This window comes from Elephantulus edwardii, unplaced genomic scaffold (assembly GCF_000299155.1).
Source record: "Elephantulus edwardii isolate Elephantulus edwardi_28Jun2011 unplaced genomic scaffold, EleEdw1.0 scaffold00116, whole genome shotgun sequence".
Taxonomy (NCBI): Eukaryota; Metazoa; Chordata; class Mammalia; order Macroscelidea; family Macroscelididae; genus Elephantulus; species Elephantulus edwardii.
This window is the reverse complement of record NW_006399866.1, coordinates 6,109,087-6,128,696: the sequence shown is the minus strand read 5'-3', so window position 1 is coordinate 6,128,696 and position 19,610 is coordinate 6,109,087. Positions and strand designations below refer to the sequence as shown.

The following is a 19,610-nucleotide window of genomic DNA, read 5'->3' as shown; positions in this document are numbered from 1 at the left end:
GTCCTCTAAACAGAGGAAAGAAACACTGCATGGTTCAAAATCAGGAGAGGAATGCTTTAGGGGCATGTCCTGTCCCATACCTTTTCAGTCTATATGTGGAACAGATCATTTGGGAAGCTGGAATGTGACATCAAGATTGGAGGAGGACTCAATTAACAACCCTATGTTTTGCAGTTGATGCATCCTTGATTGCTGAAACAGGAGGACCTGAAATGTTTGCTGCAGGAAGTCAAGGACAGTAGTCTTCAATATGAATTGAAGCTCAATATTAAAAAACAAAGATTCTCACCACTGGGCCAATTGGCAGCATCATGATAGGTGAAGAGATTGAGGTGGTTAACAGTTTCAGCTTGCTAGGTTCCACAGTCTTGGCATCAGCAGTTTGGAAATCAAAAGACAGATTGCATTAGGAAACTGTTGTCAGGAACCTGTCCAGAGTGCTAAAGAGCAACGATGTCAATCTAGAGACTAAGTGCAACCGATCCAGGCCATGGTCTTTGCAGTTACTTGCTATGCATCAGAGAGCTGGACAATGGCCAAGGATGACAGAAGAAGAATTGATGTCTTTGAGTCTTTGAGACGTGGTGCTGGAGAAGAGTATTGAACATACCATAGATTCCCAAGAGAACAAACAGGTCTGTCCTGGAGAGCGTGAAACCAGCTTGCTCTTTGGAGGTAGTGATTTTGAAGCTCCGTCTCACATACTTTGGGCATGTTGGCAGGAGGGACCAGTTCTTGGAGAAGGACATCATGCTTGGAAGGGAGGAGGGACAGCACAGGAGAGGAAAACCACAGATGAGATAGATTGACACAGTAATTGTGATAAGAGAGGTAGATGTGTCAGAAAACAGTGAAATTGGCTTAGCACAGGGCAGAGTTCAGAGCTGTTATACATAGGGTCACTATGATTTGCAGGCTACTTGGTGGCACATAATAACGACAACGTTACCAGTGATTTACCTTGTTCCACATCTTGTGAATCCAGCTCAAATTTCCACTGGTTTCTTACGGATATACTGTTACACTTTTTTAGTTATCTTCAGCAGGATTTTTACTTGTATCTGGTATTAATGATACTGTTTGATAATTTCCACATTCCAATGGATCACCCTTCTTTGTCATAGAAACAAATATAAATCTGTTTCAGTTGGCTATGCAACTGTTTTTCTAAGTTTCTTGCCATATATGACTGAGAACATCCAGTGCTGCTTCTGTTTGTTGAAACATGAAGCCTCCTCCCACCCCAGATATCTTAAGTGCAGCTTGGAGTGCTTCCTTAAATACTGTGGTTCTTCATCATATACTACCTAGTAAAATGATTCCATGTTGACCAGTTATTTTTGGTATAGAGACTTTATGAATCCATTCCATCTTCTGTGTCGTTCAATATTTTGTCAATAGCATCCTTCACTATTGCAACTTGAGGCTTGAATTTTTTTCTTTCAGCTTGTGAAATGCTGTGATCTTTCCTTTTTTGTTTTCTAACTTCAAGTCTTTGCACATTTCAGTATAATAGTTTGATTTGTCTTTTCAGGCTGCTTTTTTTGAATCTTCTGTTCAGCTCTTTTACTTCATTATGCCTTCCATTCAGGTTGGTTACTCTTTATTTAAGAGCAAGTGTCAGACTCTCTTCTCACATTCGTTGTACTTTGCTCTTCCTTTCTTGTATTTTGAATGACTTTGCTTTCTATATGTATGATGTCCTAAATACCATCCTGTAACTCCTCTGGTCACAGAGGATCTTTAGTGTTCATTGTATCAAATCTGTCTGTAAACTGGTCTCTAAATTTAGGTGAGTTATATTCAAAGTGTGTAGAAGGTGAAGGAGACTTCATGCACTTAGTGAGGAATATGAAAAGATCACAGCCTTCAAGATAGATTACATCTCAACCTCAAGAAAGCAAAAATCCTCACAACTGATCAATTGACAATATCATGATACATGGAGAAAAAAAGTTGTCAATAATTTCATTTTTCTTGGACTCAAACCTCATAATTGCAGCAGTCAAGAAATGAGAAGATGAGATACTTTGGGCAAATCTGTTGTCAAGGACCTCTTTAAAGTGCTAAAGAAGAAGGATATCAGTTTTAAGACTAAAGTGCACCTGGAACAAGTCATGGTATTTCCCATTGTATCATATAGATGTGAAAATTGGACAGTGGGAAAGGATTTATACGTTTGGATTATGTTGTTGGCCAAGGAGTATTGAATACACGGTGGAGTGCCAAAAGAACAAACAAATCTGCCTTGGAGAAAATGCATCCGGTGTGCTCCTTGGAGTCAAGGATAATTAAGCTCCCGTCTCGCATACCAGTCAGGAGGTGCCAGTCCTTGGAAAAGAAGTCATTGTAGGAAAAGTAGAGAAGATCCTTAACAAGATGGATTGATACAGTGATTGCAACAATGGGCTTGAGCATTTAGGAGATTCATGAGGATGGACCAGAATAGTTCAAGGATTCTGTTGTTCTAAGGGTTCGTTCAGAGTCAAGTTGACTCGATGGCACTTAACAGCAGTGTGCTCAAGGTCTTGCTTGACTCTCAGGGACTTGTTTGGTTTTTTTTTTTAAATAATTTTAATGAACATTTACAGATAATTTGGATTTCCATTCATTCATTGCTGTCAGGGACTTGTTTTAATTTTCTTCAGCTTCAGCTTGACTTTGCGTTTGAGTAATTAACACTGTGTTTCATCGTCAGACCCTGCCCCTGTTCTGGCTGATGATACTAAGTGTCTCTATCACCATTTCCCATGGATACAGCCAGTTTACTTCATGTATAGTCCACCAAGTGAGGTCCACATGCATGGTTTCCATTTACATTGTTGAAAAAGGTATTTGCAGTAATGAGTCATCTGTCTTGCAAAACTCTTAATTTGTAGCATCAAGTCTATAAACTCCAGCAAATGATCATTTAACTTTATTTCTAGCTTTTTATTTCAGTCACCAGTAATTAACAATACCACTTGATTCCATATTTAATCAATTTCATATTGAGAAGTTGATAAAAATCATGTTTCTTCATTTCAGGCATTAATGGTTGATGTATAAATTTGGGTAATAGTTGTATTAAGTGGTCTGTCTTCCTTATGACCTATGAATATTATTCTGTCACTGATAGTGTTGTATCTCAGGATCTTGAAATTTTATTTATTTACTTTTTTTTTTATGGTGAATGTGACACCCATTTCTCTTCAGTTTGTCATTGGCAGTATAGTAGACCATGTGATTGTTCCATTAAAAATGGTCAATACCCTTATAAATCAGGGTGAAGTCTCTCTCAGGGATGAGTGATAGGGAATGGCAAAGGACACACTGAAAAAGGAGATTAATCAGAACTGGTTTTGATGAGCACTGTGGCAATGGGACAGTTAAACTTTCAAGGGGAAAAAACAAAAGAGGAACGAACTGGGAGGGGTAGAGAAAATACTGCAACAGTGAATGAATGGAAATCCAAAATATCTGTAAATGTTCATTAAAATTAATAAAATTTAATTAAAAAACAGTCAATATTATTTCCGCAAAAAGTTGAACATAAAAATTCTGTATGGCCCACTTATTTAATTACAAGGAATATACCCCAAGGAAATTAGATCTGAGACAGAAACAGAGATTTATACACCAATGTTCATAGAAGTGTTATTCGCCGTTGCAAGAACATTGAAACAGCCCAGATGTCCCATCACAACTGAATGGATTGAGAATTTGTGGTACATTCACACAATGGAATACTGTACAGCACTTGAGCAGTGATTTAAAACAGCAACAACAACATCAACAACAAAAACTACATAACTTGAGAGAGACTGGAGAACATTATGCTGAGTGAAAACTCAAGGAAAAACACTGCATAAGACAATTATTATAAAAACAGAAGGATGACTAGTAAAAACATGTATGGGAACCCAAAGAAGAAAGGAGTGGGAGTAGAGGAGTGAGGATGGGTAAGGGCAAAACCACAGGGTTGCACAGTTTGGTGTGTGGAGGGAGGAGGGCAAGGAAATGGGAGTGATCCAGGTGAAAAGACAGAGTAAAGATAGACAAAGTCCAGTGGTGGTTTAATTTTATAAAACATAATGCATGAGAATGAGTATATGAAACAAATTAGGTATGAGAAATAGTGTGAAACACAATGTATACAAACTTTGTAAGCAAACCAGTAAAAAGATTTTTTTAAAAAATGGCTAATATTTGTCTTTTTCAGCTTTCTAGTGCCCAAGAATCTTTAGGCATTACATTTTTTTTATGACTTTCAATTTTCCTAGATGGATATATCACCTATTCTTTGTTCCAATTATTAATGGATAATTTTAGCTGGTACTTCTCATTTTGAGTCATGCTACACCAGCTAATGAAAATCTTGAAAGCTTTGCTCAATTGATGTCATTAAGCTCAGTTCTTCTTTGAAGAAGCAATTTTCCAGTCAAATTTTATGTGCTTTCCAATCTGAGGGCTTAATTATCTTGCATTCCCTCAGACAACATTCCGCTGCTGTTCTTAAGGAAGTTTTCACTGGACAAGTCTTTTAGAAGGAGATTATCAGGTGCTCCTTCCTAGTCACTCAGTCTGAAAGTTTTGCTAAAACTGTCCACTATTAGTGACTCTGCTGGTATTTAAATATGAGCAGTATAGCTTTTAACTTCATAGCAACACATAAGCCACCATAGTACACCAAGTTGACAAACAAATGTTAGTAATTGTATGTAATTGGTTTGCTTTGTCATTTCATTTTATGCATTTAAAACTATTTCTTTGGTGAGCTCTGGTGTCCTAGTGGCAAGAAGGTATACTGCACTACCAGAGGTGCACAGTTCAAATCCACCAGATGCTCTCCTGGAGAAGGAGGAACAATCTCCTTCTGTACCAGTCAGATCTGATTTGATGGTACACACACACACACACACACACACATAAAGTAAAAAAAAGAAAAAAAAGTATTTCTTTGAGAAAGGTCTCATAGGATTTATGAGACTACCAGAAGGATCCAAGGCACAAAAATGGTTAAGAATTCCTTGCTAAAGCAGTGCCTAGGATATAGTAGAAGCTCAAGAAATGAGTAAGTAGTGTATATCTTTCCTCTTCTGACTAAGTTACCTGGATTTTAAAATGTTTCTGTATAGGCTGACATGGACTTCATATTTAGGAAATCATCTTAGTCAAGATGATCCTAATAATTTTAATTGATTATTATAAATGCCTTAATTAGTATCATAATTGATGTGTGTCAAATGTGGTGATATTGATCACCTATGGTGGACAGTGTTTCGTGGAGCTCCAGACTAAAACAAGCTGGGAAGCAGCAGTGGCATCCACTTCCAATATAGCTTGCCTGCAGAAACTATGAACTTGGAGAAATGATGAAAGTTGTAAAAGTGTTCAGGTCTTACGTTCATTGGGTTGCTATGAGTTATCCACGACTTGATGACACTTAACAACAACAACAACATAATAATTGATATTAATTGATCAGTATCAGTATTGTGATGATTAAATTATCCTAATCTAACTATGGGAACCAAAATAAGGCATTTATTACAGTACTCCCTAGCATCTCATGGACCCTGAAGGATGAGAATCAGGGTTGCTGCTTTCCTTTTCTTTCAGACATGAACATCTGCTTACTCTCACTGCGCTCCCCTGAGACTAGACTGTGCAATGTTAGAATTTGGCCACCCGCTGCCCCTGGGGCTGTATAGCACTTCATATGTTTGACCAGCAGAATTTAGTGTCTCTGGGTCCTGAGTTCCCAGAAGAATCCGCTAGTTTCCCTTCACCCAGCCTGTCTAAGCTGGGAGGCACTAGGGACTTTCCCATGAAGGGGAGGAGCATTCTTAGGGGGAGGACTAGACTGGGCAGACCCTTTTCATGAGAGTCTGGTTACTGCTGTGGGAGTTGGGAACTGGAGTTGGATGAGGAGGGGTTTCTCTGGCTCCTAGAAAGGGTGTTCCATTTTGCTTGGTCCTGTTATTTCTTAGCATGTGAAATATCACTTGTCTGAGAATTGCTGCCCATAAATTAGACTGTTTTTGTCAGTGGCGAGACATGCAGGAGTCAGATTGGAAACAAACACTGTCTTTCTTTCCAGCTTAGGACTCCCATAGTAAGCATAGTGTGTTAAATGCAGTGTTGGTTATACATGCCTCTAGGTGGGCTGGGGCCTGAGGATGAGGGAATGGCAGGTTGGATCCCACAGATTGTATTCCCCTAGAGCCTGGAACAGCTTGGCATCTCTTCTCAGCAGTTGTGAGGCATGTCTTCAGAAAGGATGACATTGTTTTTCTTTAAAACATTAATAAAATTTTTGTTTGTTTTAGGAAAAGGAATTGGTGTAAATGAAGAGTATATTTTAGGCTTAAGTTAACACTAATAGTAACTAATAACTTTGTGCTTGCTTTAAGTCTGGCCTGGACAGATCAGTTCACATGAATTCCCTAGAGGCTGGGTCTAGTGGAGAGTAACAGTCTAGACCATGCCTTTGATTGACCAGGCTTTGAACCCCTGTCCTGCCACTTAACTAACAGTAAGTTATAGTTCTTCTCCATGTTTAAGCTTCCCAGAGTCAAAATAGTCCCTAACTCCTGGTGGTTTTGTGAGGATTTAATGAGCTTAAGAGATAACAGTTCTCCTAGTGTCTCACACTACATCAGCTCTCACTGCTACTCTTATCCCAGATATGTGGAGAGGGAACATCTAATAGCACCATCAAATGATAGTAGCAGAATGGGTTGAGTTGGAAGCATCCTTTAGGTGGAAAGCAGAGACTGAACTGATAAATCCCAGAAGAAAGTCCGAGAACTGTTGCACCCATAACAAGGGATGATGACTTAAGAATTTACAGTTGTCAGGTAAGTAGGGAGAGTCAAAGACTCAGCAGTGAACCAAACTGAGAAGATTTGGCTCCATGTCTGAGCTCCTCTCTGTAAAATCCACAGAGCACCAGGCACACTCGTAAAGGAGGAGAGTGGGCTTCAGCCTGAACAAAAGGAGGTGATTGCTGTAGTTAGGGCATGTCAAGTCTGCTCCATCTCATAGTGATCCAGTGTACAACAGGATGAAACCTATTCCTGCACTAGCCTCATAATCACTGCAAAGCTTGAGCCCCTTGTTGCAGTCACTGCGTCAATCAGTGTGATTTTACATGTTGTGCTACTAATAGAAAGTTTGACAACACAAATCTACCAGATGCCCCAAAAGAGAAAGATGGATAATCTCCATTTTAAAAGACTTGTAGTTCTTAGATGCTGTCAAGTTTACACAAACTTACCCTATAAAAACCAGAAAGAAACCTTTCTCTGTCTTGTGCTATGCTCAAAATCTTCACCATACTTGATTGTTGAAGTAGTCCATGTGTCAGGATCTTCCTCTCTTTAGCTGATTCTCCATGCTCCAAGCATGATGTTTTTTTCCTAAGAACTAGTGCTTTGTAACAACATGCCCAAGGTACATGAGACAGAGTTTCACCAAGCTTGCCTCCAAGGAGCACCCTGGTGGCACTTCCTCCAGGACAGATTGTTTGTTCTTTTGGCAGTCTATGGTATATTCAATATTATTCTCCAATACTACAATTAAAAAGCATTTTTTCTTCTGTAATCCTTATTAATTGTATTATTAGTATTGGATTATTATTAGTGTTCATATAAAGGTGCACTTTAGTCTTTAAACTGACCTTGTCCTTTAAACAAATCCTTGCCCTTTAGCAAGGTCCTTGACAGCAGATTTGCCTAGTGTAACACTTCATTTCTTGACTGCTGCTTCAATGGGTGTTGTTTGTATATCCAAATAAAATTAGATCTCTGACTACTTCTGTTTTTTCCACATATCATTATATTGGCCCCAGGAATTGGTGGGAAATGACATATTTCAACAAACAGACGCAGTCTTGAATGTCCTCACCAGGCTGTGCCAAGAAATCTGGAAGACCGCTCTACCTGACCAACTGACTGGAATAGATCTACTGTATTTTTCCCATTCTCCAAAAAAGATGATCCAAGAGAATGTGAAAACTATCAAATAATATCATTAATATCACATGTAAGCAAAATCTTGCTGAAGATTAGGAAAAAAAAGAACTGTTAAGAGCTAGATTTAGAAGAGGCCATGGCACTAGTGATATCATTGCTGATGTCAGATCGATCTTGGCTAAAAGCAGAGAACACCATAAGGATATATATCTATGCTTTATTAAGTATGTAAATGCATTTGACTGTGTGGATCACAACAAATTGTGACTACATTGAAAAAAGTGGGGATCCCAGAACACTTTATTGTACTCATGCAAAACTTGTATTTATACAAAGAGGCTGTTGTCCAAACAGAGCAAGGGAACACTACATGGTTTTAAAAATCAAGAAAGGTATGCGACAGAGATGTATTCTTTCTCCATACCTGTTCAGACTATATATCAAATGAATCCTTTGAGAAGCTGACTCTATGAAAAAGAATCTGGCATCGGAATTGGAGGAAGACTCATCAATAATTTGCTTTATGCAGATGATACAACTTTGCCTGTAGAAAATGAAAAACTTAAAGCATTTATTTATTTTTAAGTTTTGACTCAGCCTTTTATTATCTACATTAGTCAGGTCCAGTTGGTTGGGTTTTTTAAAGATTTTTTTTTAATTTTACACTGGTTTACTTACAAAATTTGTATACACATTTGTCAATAGGATTATGCTTCAACATTGAAAACAAAAATACTCATGACTGGACCAATAGATAGCATCATGCTAGATGGATAAAAGATTGGAGTTGTCAGTGGGCTCATTTCCCTTGAGTTCTTAATCAACATCCATGGAAACACTAGTCAAGAAATAAAGTTGTGTGACATTGGGGCTAAACTGCTTTCAAGGACCTTTCCAAAGTTTTAAAGAGCAAGGATGTCATTTTAAAGACTAAGGTGAGCCTAATTAAAGCCATGGTATTTCTATTGCTTCAGATGTATCTAAAAGTTGGACAATGAATCAGAAAATCCATCAGAAAGAATGATTGATCCCTTTGAATTGTGGCGTTGGTCAATGTACCATGGACTGCAAAAAAGAACAAACCAATCTGTTTCAGAGGAAGTGCAACCAGGGTGGTCCTTAGAGGCACGTATGGTGAAACTTCATCTAAAATACTATAGACATGTTATCCAGAGCCAGTGCTTGGAAATAGACATCATGCGGGAAAACGTAGAGAATCAGCAAAATAGAGGATGACCTTCGATGAGATTGATTGACTAAATGACTGCAACATGACTTAAGCGTGGTAGAGATTACGAAGATGATGCAAGATTGATCAAGGTTTCTGTCTGTTCTTTATCAGTAACTATGAGTTATAGTCAACTTGATGGTAACTAACAATTGTAGTGGTTGAAAGTTAAGCCACAATAATTTGTTCTATTCTAGACCTGATAGTCTAAGGACTGTCACTCATTTTACTCATTATCGTTGAGTCAGAATTTACTCAGCTGACTCTCTTGTGGATTTTCAGAGGCTATAAATGGCAGGAGAGATTATTACCCATCTTTCTTCTGCAGAGCAGAACCACCTGTTGGATTTCAACCACCTGTTACTGGGTTGGCAGTTCAATTTCCTACCCCCTTAGGTCACCAGAGTTCTCTTGTCTAAGGAATTCCACCAATTGCTATGAGACCAATAAGTCTGATCATTTTTATTGTTTTGAGTTATGTTCTAGTTTTTCTCCCACTCATCTTACTTCCTATTGTGACTCCTTTTAGAGAGGTCAGGTCGATAGGAACCATCTAGATATTTAGGTCTCAGAATTATGAATGTTGTCTAGCTTTTAAATGTACAGCAGTCATGGGATTTGCATTCCCTCTATGGTTTTGTTTGCTAGGACAGCTGTTCCTTCTTCTAGCTCATGAAAGAGGATTTAAAAACATTTTTTAAAAAATTAATTTTAATGAACATTTACAGAGATTTAAGTTCTCCTGGCCCACCCTCTCCCCCAATTCACTCTTCTCCTTGAAAAGTAAAAGAAAAACTCTTTCATTGTTATGCAATTTCTCCCCCGAAGTCCACTCCACTATGCTGCCTTCACTCTGGACTTCTGTAATGACAGGAATGCCCATTCATATATCCCTTTGAAACAATTCTTTCCCTCATCTGTTTCAGTGCAGTATACATCATTCCTCCCCTCCTTTTTTGTCTTCCCTCAACCCCAGTGTCAGTCCTGTTTTACAACAGTGGCCCTATGCAATATTTGTCCTTTTGTGACTGAGATATTTCACTCAGCATAATGTCCTCCAGGGTCATTCATTTTGCATAATATTTCATGAGTTCCTTGTTTTTCAATGCTGCATAGTATTCCATTTTGTGAATATACCAGAGCTTCTCTATCCATTCATTTGTTGATGGGCATTTGGGTTGTTTCCAGCTCTTTACTATTGCAAACAAAGATGCAATAGACATGGGTGTGCATATATCTCCTTGGATGGCAGTTATAGTTTCTTTAGAGTAAATTCCCAGTAGTGGAATTGCTGGGTCAAATTGTATCTCTGTTTGCAACTTTTTGAGAAAGCGCCATATAGCTTTCCAAAGTGGTTGCACCATTTTACACTCCCATCAACAGTGAATAAGGGTTCCAGTTTCTCTGCAACCTCGCCAGCATTTGATATTTGCTGTTCTGTTAAATTTTGTTATATGAATGAGGATTTTAACTTCTCTCGCTCAGTTGTTTCTCTGAGAAGGAGCTAGCTTAACTGACCAGGTTTTAAAATTATGAGTGTTATGAAGCATTTAGAGAGAAAGAGATAAAGGGGAGGGGGGAAGAGTAGTGCAGTGAACTGCTTTACATCTTCTCCCCTAGACCCAGTAATTGTCAATTTTGCCCTATTTACTTTAAATCTATTTATATGGAATAATTTAAAAGTAAGCTGTAAGCTTAGGGAAGCAGCATGAGGAGCTTGAGGCACAGCAAGCTGCATTGAAACAGGTCACCATGACCCTCCACAGCCCGCAGTTTATCTTACCTAAACAATCAGACAGTTGACTGCTGGTCTTCAATATGCACTGAGGCTCAACATCAAGAGGACAAAGATTCTCAAAAAACATCTCTTTCCTATAACATTGAATCCTGCTGCAGACCTGAACCCTGAGCCCAGTTGCAGAGACAAAAGGGAAATATAACTACCAGCTAAGGAAGTGAAGGGGGATTGAGCCTCAAATTTCAGCCATTCACCTCCACTGGACTCACCCAGGCAGACACTTTGCAGTCCAGAAGGCAAAAAAGTCAGGAAAATATCTTCTAACTGAACAAGAAGCTGTGACTCCAGACACAGAAGAATCCCTCCGTCACCTCTCTGGGTGGTATGGAAACTTACTTTACCCTTTTGTGTTAAGAGCACCACTTAAAAGAAAGGGCCACCTGGGAGCTGGGCAACATTCCACCATGACTGTACCTTCTAGGAGACCTTCCAGTCAGCCTGAAGTAAGATGGCTATGGTCAGAAAAGAGCATGAGCACTGGCCACATCCTGCTTAACTGTCAGCAATGATACAGTCCACCTAAAAGGACCGAGTCACTCCATTATTTTGGAACCCAATCAGCACCCTCTGTGGAGAACCGATCATCAAGCTGACCACCCTACCCCCAGCCCCTGCTTATAAAAATTTGCCTAAGATTTCCTCATTTGTGACTTCCCATTCCCACTGCCTCCCTCTGGCTTGGGACTACAGAATTTTGCCTGAGAGCTGGTAATAAATGCTTTGTTTCACTTTCTTTTTTTTTTTTTAAAAAGTAAGTTGTAAGCTTAGTTTATACCTAAAATTATTTGCATATATTGCCTATGGATAAAGGCCCTTTTCTCTTTAACCACAAGATTGTTATCACACCTAAGAAAATGAACAATAACTCAGTAATGCTTAATTTTAATCAAGTATACCCCCCTGACACTATCAGATATAGCCCAGTCTACTACTTTTGAGGTAGCTCTCGTGGCCTAGTCATAAGGAATTGTGCTACCAACTCAAAGGTATTTAGTTTGAATCTTCCAGCTGCTCAAAGTGAGAAAGATGGCCAATCAACTTCCAGACAATTTGTCATTGTTGTGTACCATCAAGTCTGAACCGACCCATAGCTGACTATCTGGTAGGTGTTCAGAGGCAGTTAATTACTTGAAAGGAGATTGCTCATTTTTTTTCCTGCAGAGCAGCTGGCACATTTGAACCACATGCTTTTGGGTTTGCAGTGCAGCTTCTTAACCAATTGTTTGTTGTTGTTATGTGCCGTCGAGTCGCTTGCGACTCATAGCGACCCTATGCACAACAGCCCTAAACCCTGCTCTATCCTGTGCCAACCGCACTGCCTCTGACACACCCATCCCGATTACCCCAGTCACCGAAGCAATCCATCTCATAGAGGGTCTTCCCCTCCTGCACTGTCCCTCCACCCTCCCAAGCATGATGTCCCTCTCCAAGGACCCGTCCCTCCTGGCAACATGTCCAAAGTATGTCAGACGAAGCCTCAGAATCCTTGCCTCCAAGGAGTAGCTTGGTTTAATCCTCTCCAAGATGAATCTGTTTGTTTTCCTGGCAGTCCATTGTACATTCAGTACTCTTCTCCAGCACCACAGCTCAAAGGCATCAACTCTCCTTCTGCCCTCCCTAGTCATTGTCCAAGTCTCTGATGCATAACAAGTGATTGCAAAGATCATGGCCTGTATCAGGCGCACCTTAGTCTCCAGAGAGACACTGTTGCTCCTGAGTACCTTAGAGAGGTCCCTAACAGCAGACTTTCCCATCGCGATACGCTTTTTGATTTCCTTACTGTTGGTGCCAAGAGTGTTGACTGTGGAGCCGAGCAAACTGAAGCTGTGAACAATCTCAATTTCGCCATCCATCCTGACGCTGCCAGTTGGTCCATTGGTGAGAATCTTAACCAATAGGTGACCATAATTCCCTAATTTGCCGCCTCTGAAAACCCACTGAAGGGACAGCTATGAGTTAGTCCTGACTTGATGGAACACACAACAATTTCTTTTGAGTGTTTTGGAGGAGAAAGTAGGAAAGAGTTAATGGAGGGAGAAGTTTATTAGGAGAAATGGGAGTGGCTGTAAGGAGTAAAGAAACAGCCTTTGTTAGTTTTGAAAGCATGCAAAGAAAGAGCCTGGGTTAATTTGACCATTTTGTTTACTGAGTTCTTGTTTCTTTGACAGAACACTGCTTTGTGATTAGATTAGGTTTGTTGGCTGAGAGGTTGGATGGAAACTCTATTCTTTCTTATATATGCCACCATGCTATCTTTGTCAGTGACTCTTTGGGTTAGATCTTGCTTTACAGACTTGATTTTCTCATTGACATTCTGAATTAAATTTATATTTTCCCCTCTCCACAAATCTACCATAATTCCTGCTTCTCTCAATGATGGACACATGATCCTGCTAAGTTATACCCAACTTGTTCTTGTCTCTCATCTCTGATCGATTTCTGTTGAATCTCTGTCCTTATACTCTCTCAATATGTCTTCTCTCTGATTTGATTGTTGCAACATTAGCTCAGAGGATCCTTCTTCTCTCTCTTGCTTGTATTATTGCAATTTCCTTCCAACTGGTATGCTTGCTTTCATGATCCCTTTCCTGTTACTAGCTCTGTTCTCGTGGTCACTTTCTTGCTAAGTTATCCTAGGCTACAGTTCTGTGTTCAGTCATGTTATAGCTGCTTTAGTAAAGTCTTGTACAGTTGCTTGTGACAAGCAACTGATTGCATTTGGGTATACCTGGTAGAATTCTAGAAGAAGTGGCATTTGAACAGGGTCTTGAAGTATGATATGATGAGCATAGATAACAAAGCACGAGTTATTTCCTATCCCTCAACGTGAATAATAACAAGACTGATTTCAGAAGTGCTCTAGAGTTATGATGAACTAATGTATTCAAAGCAAGTGGAATATGGTGATTTAACATATGGCTGTTACTATGATGAAATGATAAGGGAAACACAGTAGAATCAGTGTGTCTTTCTTACCTACTCTCCCTTTAAAATAAAGATCACAGGGAGCTCTGGTGGCCTAGTGGCAAGAAGCTCCACTGCAATCCCAGAGATACATGGTTCGGATCCACCAGGTGCTCTGCTGGAGAAGGAGGGAAAATCTCCTCCTGTACCAGTCAGATCCGATTTGACGGTACACACAAATAATAATAAAATAAAAATTAAAAAAAAAGATCACAAACTCTAGTACATCTAAGGGCTGGACAAGTACTGAAATGGTCCCATAGTCCAAGTGGGCCTAAGGTGCTTGCTCTTATAGAAAGGGGCAGGCATCTTTCAACCCAGTTGATAGTTATCAGGTAGGAATGTGGACCAAGTATTGCCAGGTATTTTATTTTTTATAAATATATTTTTTTAATACCCAAAGTACTTTATTTCAGACCTGGGAAAGCAGTCAGATTCTTCTCAAGAACTACCTCTGTATTTTACTTTTTGAGATAAGCCTGAAATCCAGAATTCTGTGTGAAATATTTCCATTTTTAAAGGTTGAGAGTTGATTTAAAAAAAATATTAAACTCTGTATGAGTCCATCTGTGGGCCATATTGAAGGCTATAATGAGAGCAATTAATTTTTAACCTTTTCTTTAATTTTCTGTGGGGTGATCTGCTCAAGGCCACCACAGCTCTTTCCTAGGGGAGATGAGATTTAAGTTGGTTTTGAAAACTTTCTTTCATGAGCCCCTTTGCTTTGCAGGACTTCTCCAGACAGGTTATGTCACCAGCAGAGGCTGCCCTGAAGCTCCCTGTGGCCCGGAGACTATGTACAAGAGGAATGGTCTGATGGCTAGCGTTTTGGTTACCTCTGCCACTCCACAGGTATGGGGCTGCGCGGATCAGGGCAGTGAGAGGGCATGGTCCTTTCAGCTGATTGAGCTTCCAGCTAAGCCATGACAGCAATGCTGCAGGACTTCATGAATACCACCATTCTTAGCACTCCTAGGCCCCTGGCCACGCCAGGCGTAAGCTTTGGGAGGCAGTCAACCTTGAGGATCAGTATGTTTTCTAAGTCGTTCTCTTCAAAGAAAAACAAATACCTGCCTAGTCCAGTTGAAGTGCCACATTCCATTTTGGTGGCAAGAAGGAATCAGACCTTTCCCAGGAAAAGCCGCTTCTGATTATAAATAAGTCACACATTCCAGAATGAAGTCAGACAGAAGTGATTCCAATTGGCCCTGTATTCTTACTCACTTTGCTCAGTAGGAAATGGCTGTAAGGACTGGTGGTCTAAGAGTGGCCTGGGCTAGGGCCCTACCATGGGTATATGAGAGTCTGCTTTCCAAGCTCAGTAATGGAACAGAGGCATGCAGGAGGAGCCATGTCATCTGAAGACCAGGATCGCCATCATGTTGAATGTGGCCCCTGTGACAAACTAGCAGAGGAGCATATGGTGTTCTGAGCTCACAATACTTTTAATCAAGCTAGATTTTTAAAATGATCATATATAACCAGCCAGAGATTCATAGGAATGAATTTGTTCCTTGTAGACGTTTTAAAATACTTCCTACTAATCACTGTTTCTGAAAGCAGGGAGTGTTAGTGTCTTAGTGATAAGGAGTTGTGCTGCCAACCCAAGGGTGTGTGGTATGAATCCATCTGCTACTTTGTGAAAGTGAGACTGGCAGTTTCCTCCTGAGCAATTTATTGCCTCTGAGAACCCACTGGAGGCTCACCTATAAATTGTTGTTGTTGTTATTTGCCATCAAATCACCTGTGACTCATAACGACCCTATGTACAGTAGCTCTGAAGCCTGCCCTGTCCTGAGCCTGTCTCATTGATTCCAGTATATCTACCCCTATTATCCTAGTTACTGTATCAATCCATCTCATCCGGGATCTTCCTCTCCTATACTGTCTCTCCATCCTTCTGAGCATGATGTCCTTTTCCAAGGATCAGTCCCTCCTGGCCACATACCCAAACTTGTATTACCCTCTTCAAGACAGACCTTTTTTTATTTCTTCTTGCTGATCCATGGTATGATCAAGACTCTTCTTCAGCACCACAACTCAAAGGCATCCATTCTTCTTTTATCATCCTTAGTCATTGTCCAGCTCTCTGATGCATAGCAAATAATTATGAAGATTATGGTATGAATCAGGTGCATCCTAGTCTCCAGACTGACATTATTGCTCTTTAGGTCTTTGGAGAGAACCCTGACAAGTAGCTTTCCCCAGAGAAATTTGTCTTTTGACTTCTTGACTGCTGGTTCCAAGAGAGTGATTGTAGATCTGAATAAGCTGAAATTGTTAACAACCTCAATCTTTTCTCCATCTATCATGGTGCTGCCAATTGGCCCAGGACAGAAAATCTTTGTCTTCATATTGTTGAGTTTCAGTCCATATTGCAGACACAGTCATTGACCTTCCACAGCAAACACTTCAGGTCTTCCTCAGTTTTGGCAAGCAAGGTGGTATTATCTGCATAATGTAGGTTGTTGATGAACTTTCCTCTACTCCTGATGCCACATTCCTCCTCATAAAGTCTAGCCTCCCAAATGATCTGTTCCACCATATAGATTGAAAAGGTACAGAGACAGAATGCATCCCTGACACACTCCTTTCCTGATTTTGTTTTCTTGCTCTGTTCTGAGGACTGCTTCCTGGTCTGAGTATAGGTTTTACATGAACACAATCATGTGTTCTGGGATTCCCATTCTTCTCAAGGTTAGCCACAATTTTATGTGATCTACACAGTCAAATACCTTTGCGTACTCAATGAAACACAGATAGACATTTTTCTGGCATTCTTTACTTTCAGTCAGGATCCTTCTGACATTGGTGATAATGTTTCTGGTACCATGATCTCTTTTAAACCTGGCTTGTATTTATGGTAGTTCTCTGTTCCAGTAATTTTTTAGAATCTTCAGCAGGATTTTTCTTGCATGTGATATTAGTGATATTATTGGATAATTTCCACTCTCTATTGGGTCACCCTTTTTTTGAATGGAAACAAATATGGATCTCTTCCAATCAGTTGGCCAGGTAGTTAGTTGTTCTCCAGATTTTTAGGCACAACTTAACAAGCATGTCCAGGGCAGCATTTTCTTTTGAAATATGTCAGCTGGTATTCTGTCAATTTCTGGGCCCTTGTTTTTTTACCAGTTCCTTCAGAGCAGCTTGAACTTCCTCCTTCATTATCATTGCCTCTTGATCATATGCAGTCTCGTGAAATCCTTCTGTGTCAGCCAATTCTTTTCTGTATACTCCTTTCTTGAAATTAAAAGTCACTTCTTTTAATCCTTCTTGGATCTTTCAATATTCTGCTGATAGCATCCTTAAGTATTGCAACCCCAGGCTTGAATTTGTTCTTTAGTTCCTTCAGCTTAAATGCCAAGCAGATTCAGCCCTTTTGGTTTTCTGACTCCAGCTCTTTTCACATTTCATTATAACATTTTTCTTTATCTTCCTGAACTGCCCTTTGAAATCTTCTATGTATCTCACTAATGTCCTGATTCCTTCTCCTAGCTTTGGCTTCTCAGAATTCTCGTGCAGTATAAGAGTCTCTACTGACATCCGCCTTGGTCTATTCCTCCTATGTCTTTCTAATGACCTTTTAGTTTCTTCATGAATGGTATTCTTGGTATCTTCCCAAAGCTCATCTAGCCTTCATTCATTAGTGTCCAAGGCCTCAAACTTGTTCTTGAGGTGATTTTTAACTTTATGTGAGAAAGATTCAGGGTCAAATTTTGGTTCTTGTGGATTTGATTTAATTTTCTTTAACTTTAGTTTGAATTTCCCCATGATTTAGTGCTTCTTGAAAGAATTACCAGAAGAAAACTTTCCAGGTATAAGGAAGAATGAGAGAATATATATTTAAGAAGCTGAATAAACACTATGTAGAACAGATCCCAAAATAAAAACACCAAGGCATATTATAGTCAAATTTTCCAGAACCAAAATAAGAACAGAATTCTGAAAGCAGCTAGGGAGAAACGAAGAATAACCTATAAAGGAAAACAAATACGATTAAGGGCCTATCTCTCAGCAGAAACCATGCGAGCAAGAAGACAGTGGGATGACATATATCAAACACTCAAAGAATACAGCTGTCAACCAAGAATATTGTACCCAGAAAAACTGTCTATCAAATATGAAGGAGAGATCAAGATATTCTCAGAAAGCAGAACCTAAGGGAGTTTGTACAAACAAGATCAGAGTTGCAGGAAACACTGAGAGAAGTCCTTCCTACAGAGATGTCACAGAATGAAGGATAGTCCAATGTAACCAGCAACAACACCAAAAAGAACTGAACAAAAAATAGCAAGTAAACTCTTGCCTCTCAATAATTATACTGAATGTGAATGATTTAAATGGACCACTAAGAGAAAAGGAGAAGCAGACTGGATAAAGAAACCAAAACCCATTAATATGCTGTCTACAAGAAACACACCTGAAAAGTGAAGAAAAAGAAAGACTAAAACTAGAAGGGTGTGAAAAAAATATACCAAGCAAATGGCAACAGATAAAAAGCAGGAATAGTGATATAATCTCTGATAAAATAAATTTCAACACAAAAACCATAACAAAGAACAAGGAAGGTCATTATATAATGCTTAAGGGGTCAATAGAACAAGAGGACATAACCATAATATACATCTATGCACCAAATGTTGTTGTTGTTATGTGCTGTTGAGTCATTTGAGACTCATAGCGACCCTATGTACAACAGCCTCAAACTCTGCTCTGTCCTCTGCCAATCGCACTATCTCCGACATACCCATCCCGATTACCCCAGTCACTGAATCAATCCACCTCATAGAGGGCCTTCCTCTCCTATGCTGTCCCTCCACTGTCCCAAGCACAATATCCCTCTCCAAGGACCAGTCTCTCCTTACAACATGTCCAGAGTATGTTAGATGAAGCCTCAGAATCCTTGCCTCCAAGGAGCTGCCCGGTTTAACCCTTCCCAGGATGAATCTGTTTGTTTTCCTAGCAGTCCATGGTACCCTCAACATTCTTCTCCAACACCACAGCTCAAAGTCATCAATTCTCCTTCTGTCCTCCCTAGTCATTGTCCAACTCTCTGATGCATAACAAGTGATTACAAAGACCATGACATGTATCAGATGCACCTTAGTCGCCAGAGAGGCACCATTGCTCTTCAGAACTTTGGAAAGGTCCCTAACAGCAGACTTTCCCATCACAATACGTGTTTTAATTTCCTGGCTACTAGTGTCAAGAGTGTTGACTGTAGAGCCAAGCAAACTAAAGCTGTGAACAATCTCAATCCCTTCACCATCCATCCTGATGCTGCCAATTGGTCCAGTGGTGAGAATCTTTGTCGTCTGGACATTGAGCCTCAATGCATATTGAAGGCTGCAGTCCTTGACCCTCTTCAACAAGCTCTTTAGGTCCTCCTCAGTTTCAGCAAGCAGGGTTGTGTCATCTGCATAATGCAGATTGTTGATAGATCTTCTACCAATCCTGACCCCACATTTCTCCCCACAGAGGCCAGCCTCCTGGATAATCTGTTCTGCATACAGGTTGAAAAGGTATGGAGACAGGACACATCCCTGGTGTACGCCCTTCCCAATTTTGAACCATGCAGTGTTTTCTTGCTCTGTTCTGATGACTGCTTCTTGGTCCAAGGATAGGTTTGGCATTAGCACGATCAAGTGTTCTGGGATTT

The 19,610-nt window shown here is 39.9% G+C and overlaps 1 protein-coding gene across 1 annotated transcript in view; it reads left to right on the top strand.

Moving 5' to 3' along the window:
* The first annotated feature begins 14,623 nt into the window (after window positions 1-14,623).
* Window positions 14,624-19,610, top strand: part of RALGPS1 (Ral GEF with PH domain and SH3 binding motif 1) — a 460,947-nt gene continuing 455,960 nt past the window's right edge. The window contains exon 1 of the mRNA XM_006892619.1: window positions 14,624-14,800. Within this exon, the coding sequence (XP_006892681.1) occupies window positions 14,624-14,800 (177 nt within the window). The remainder of the gene's footprint in view (window positions 14,801-19,610) is intronic.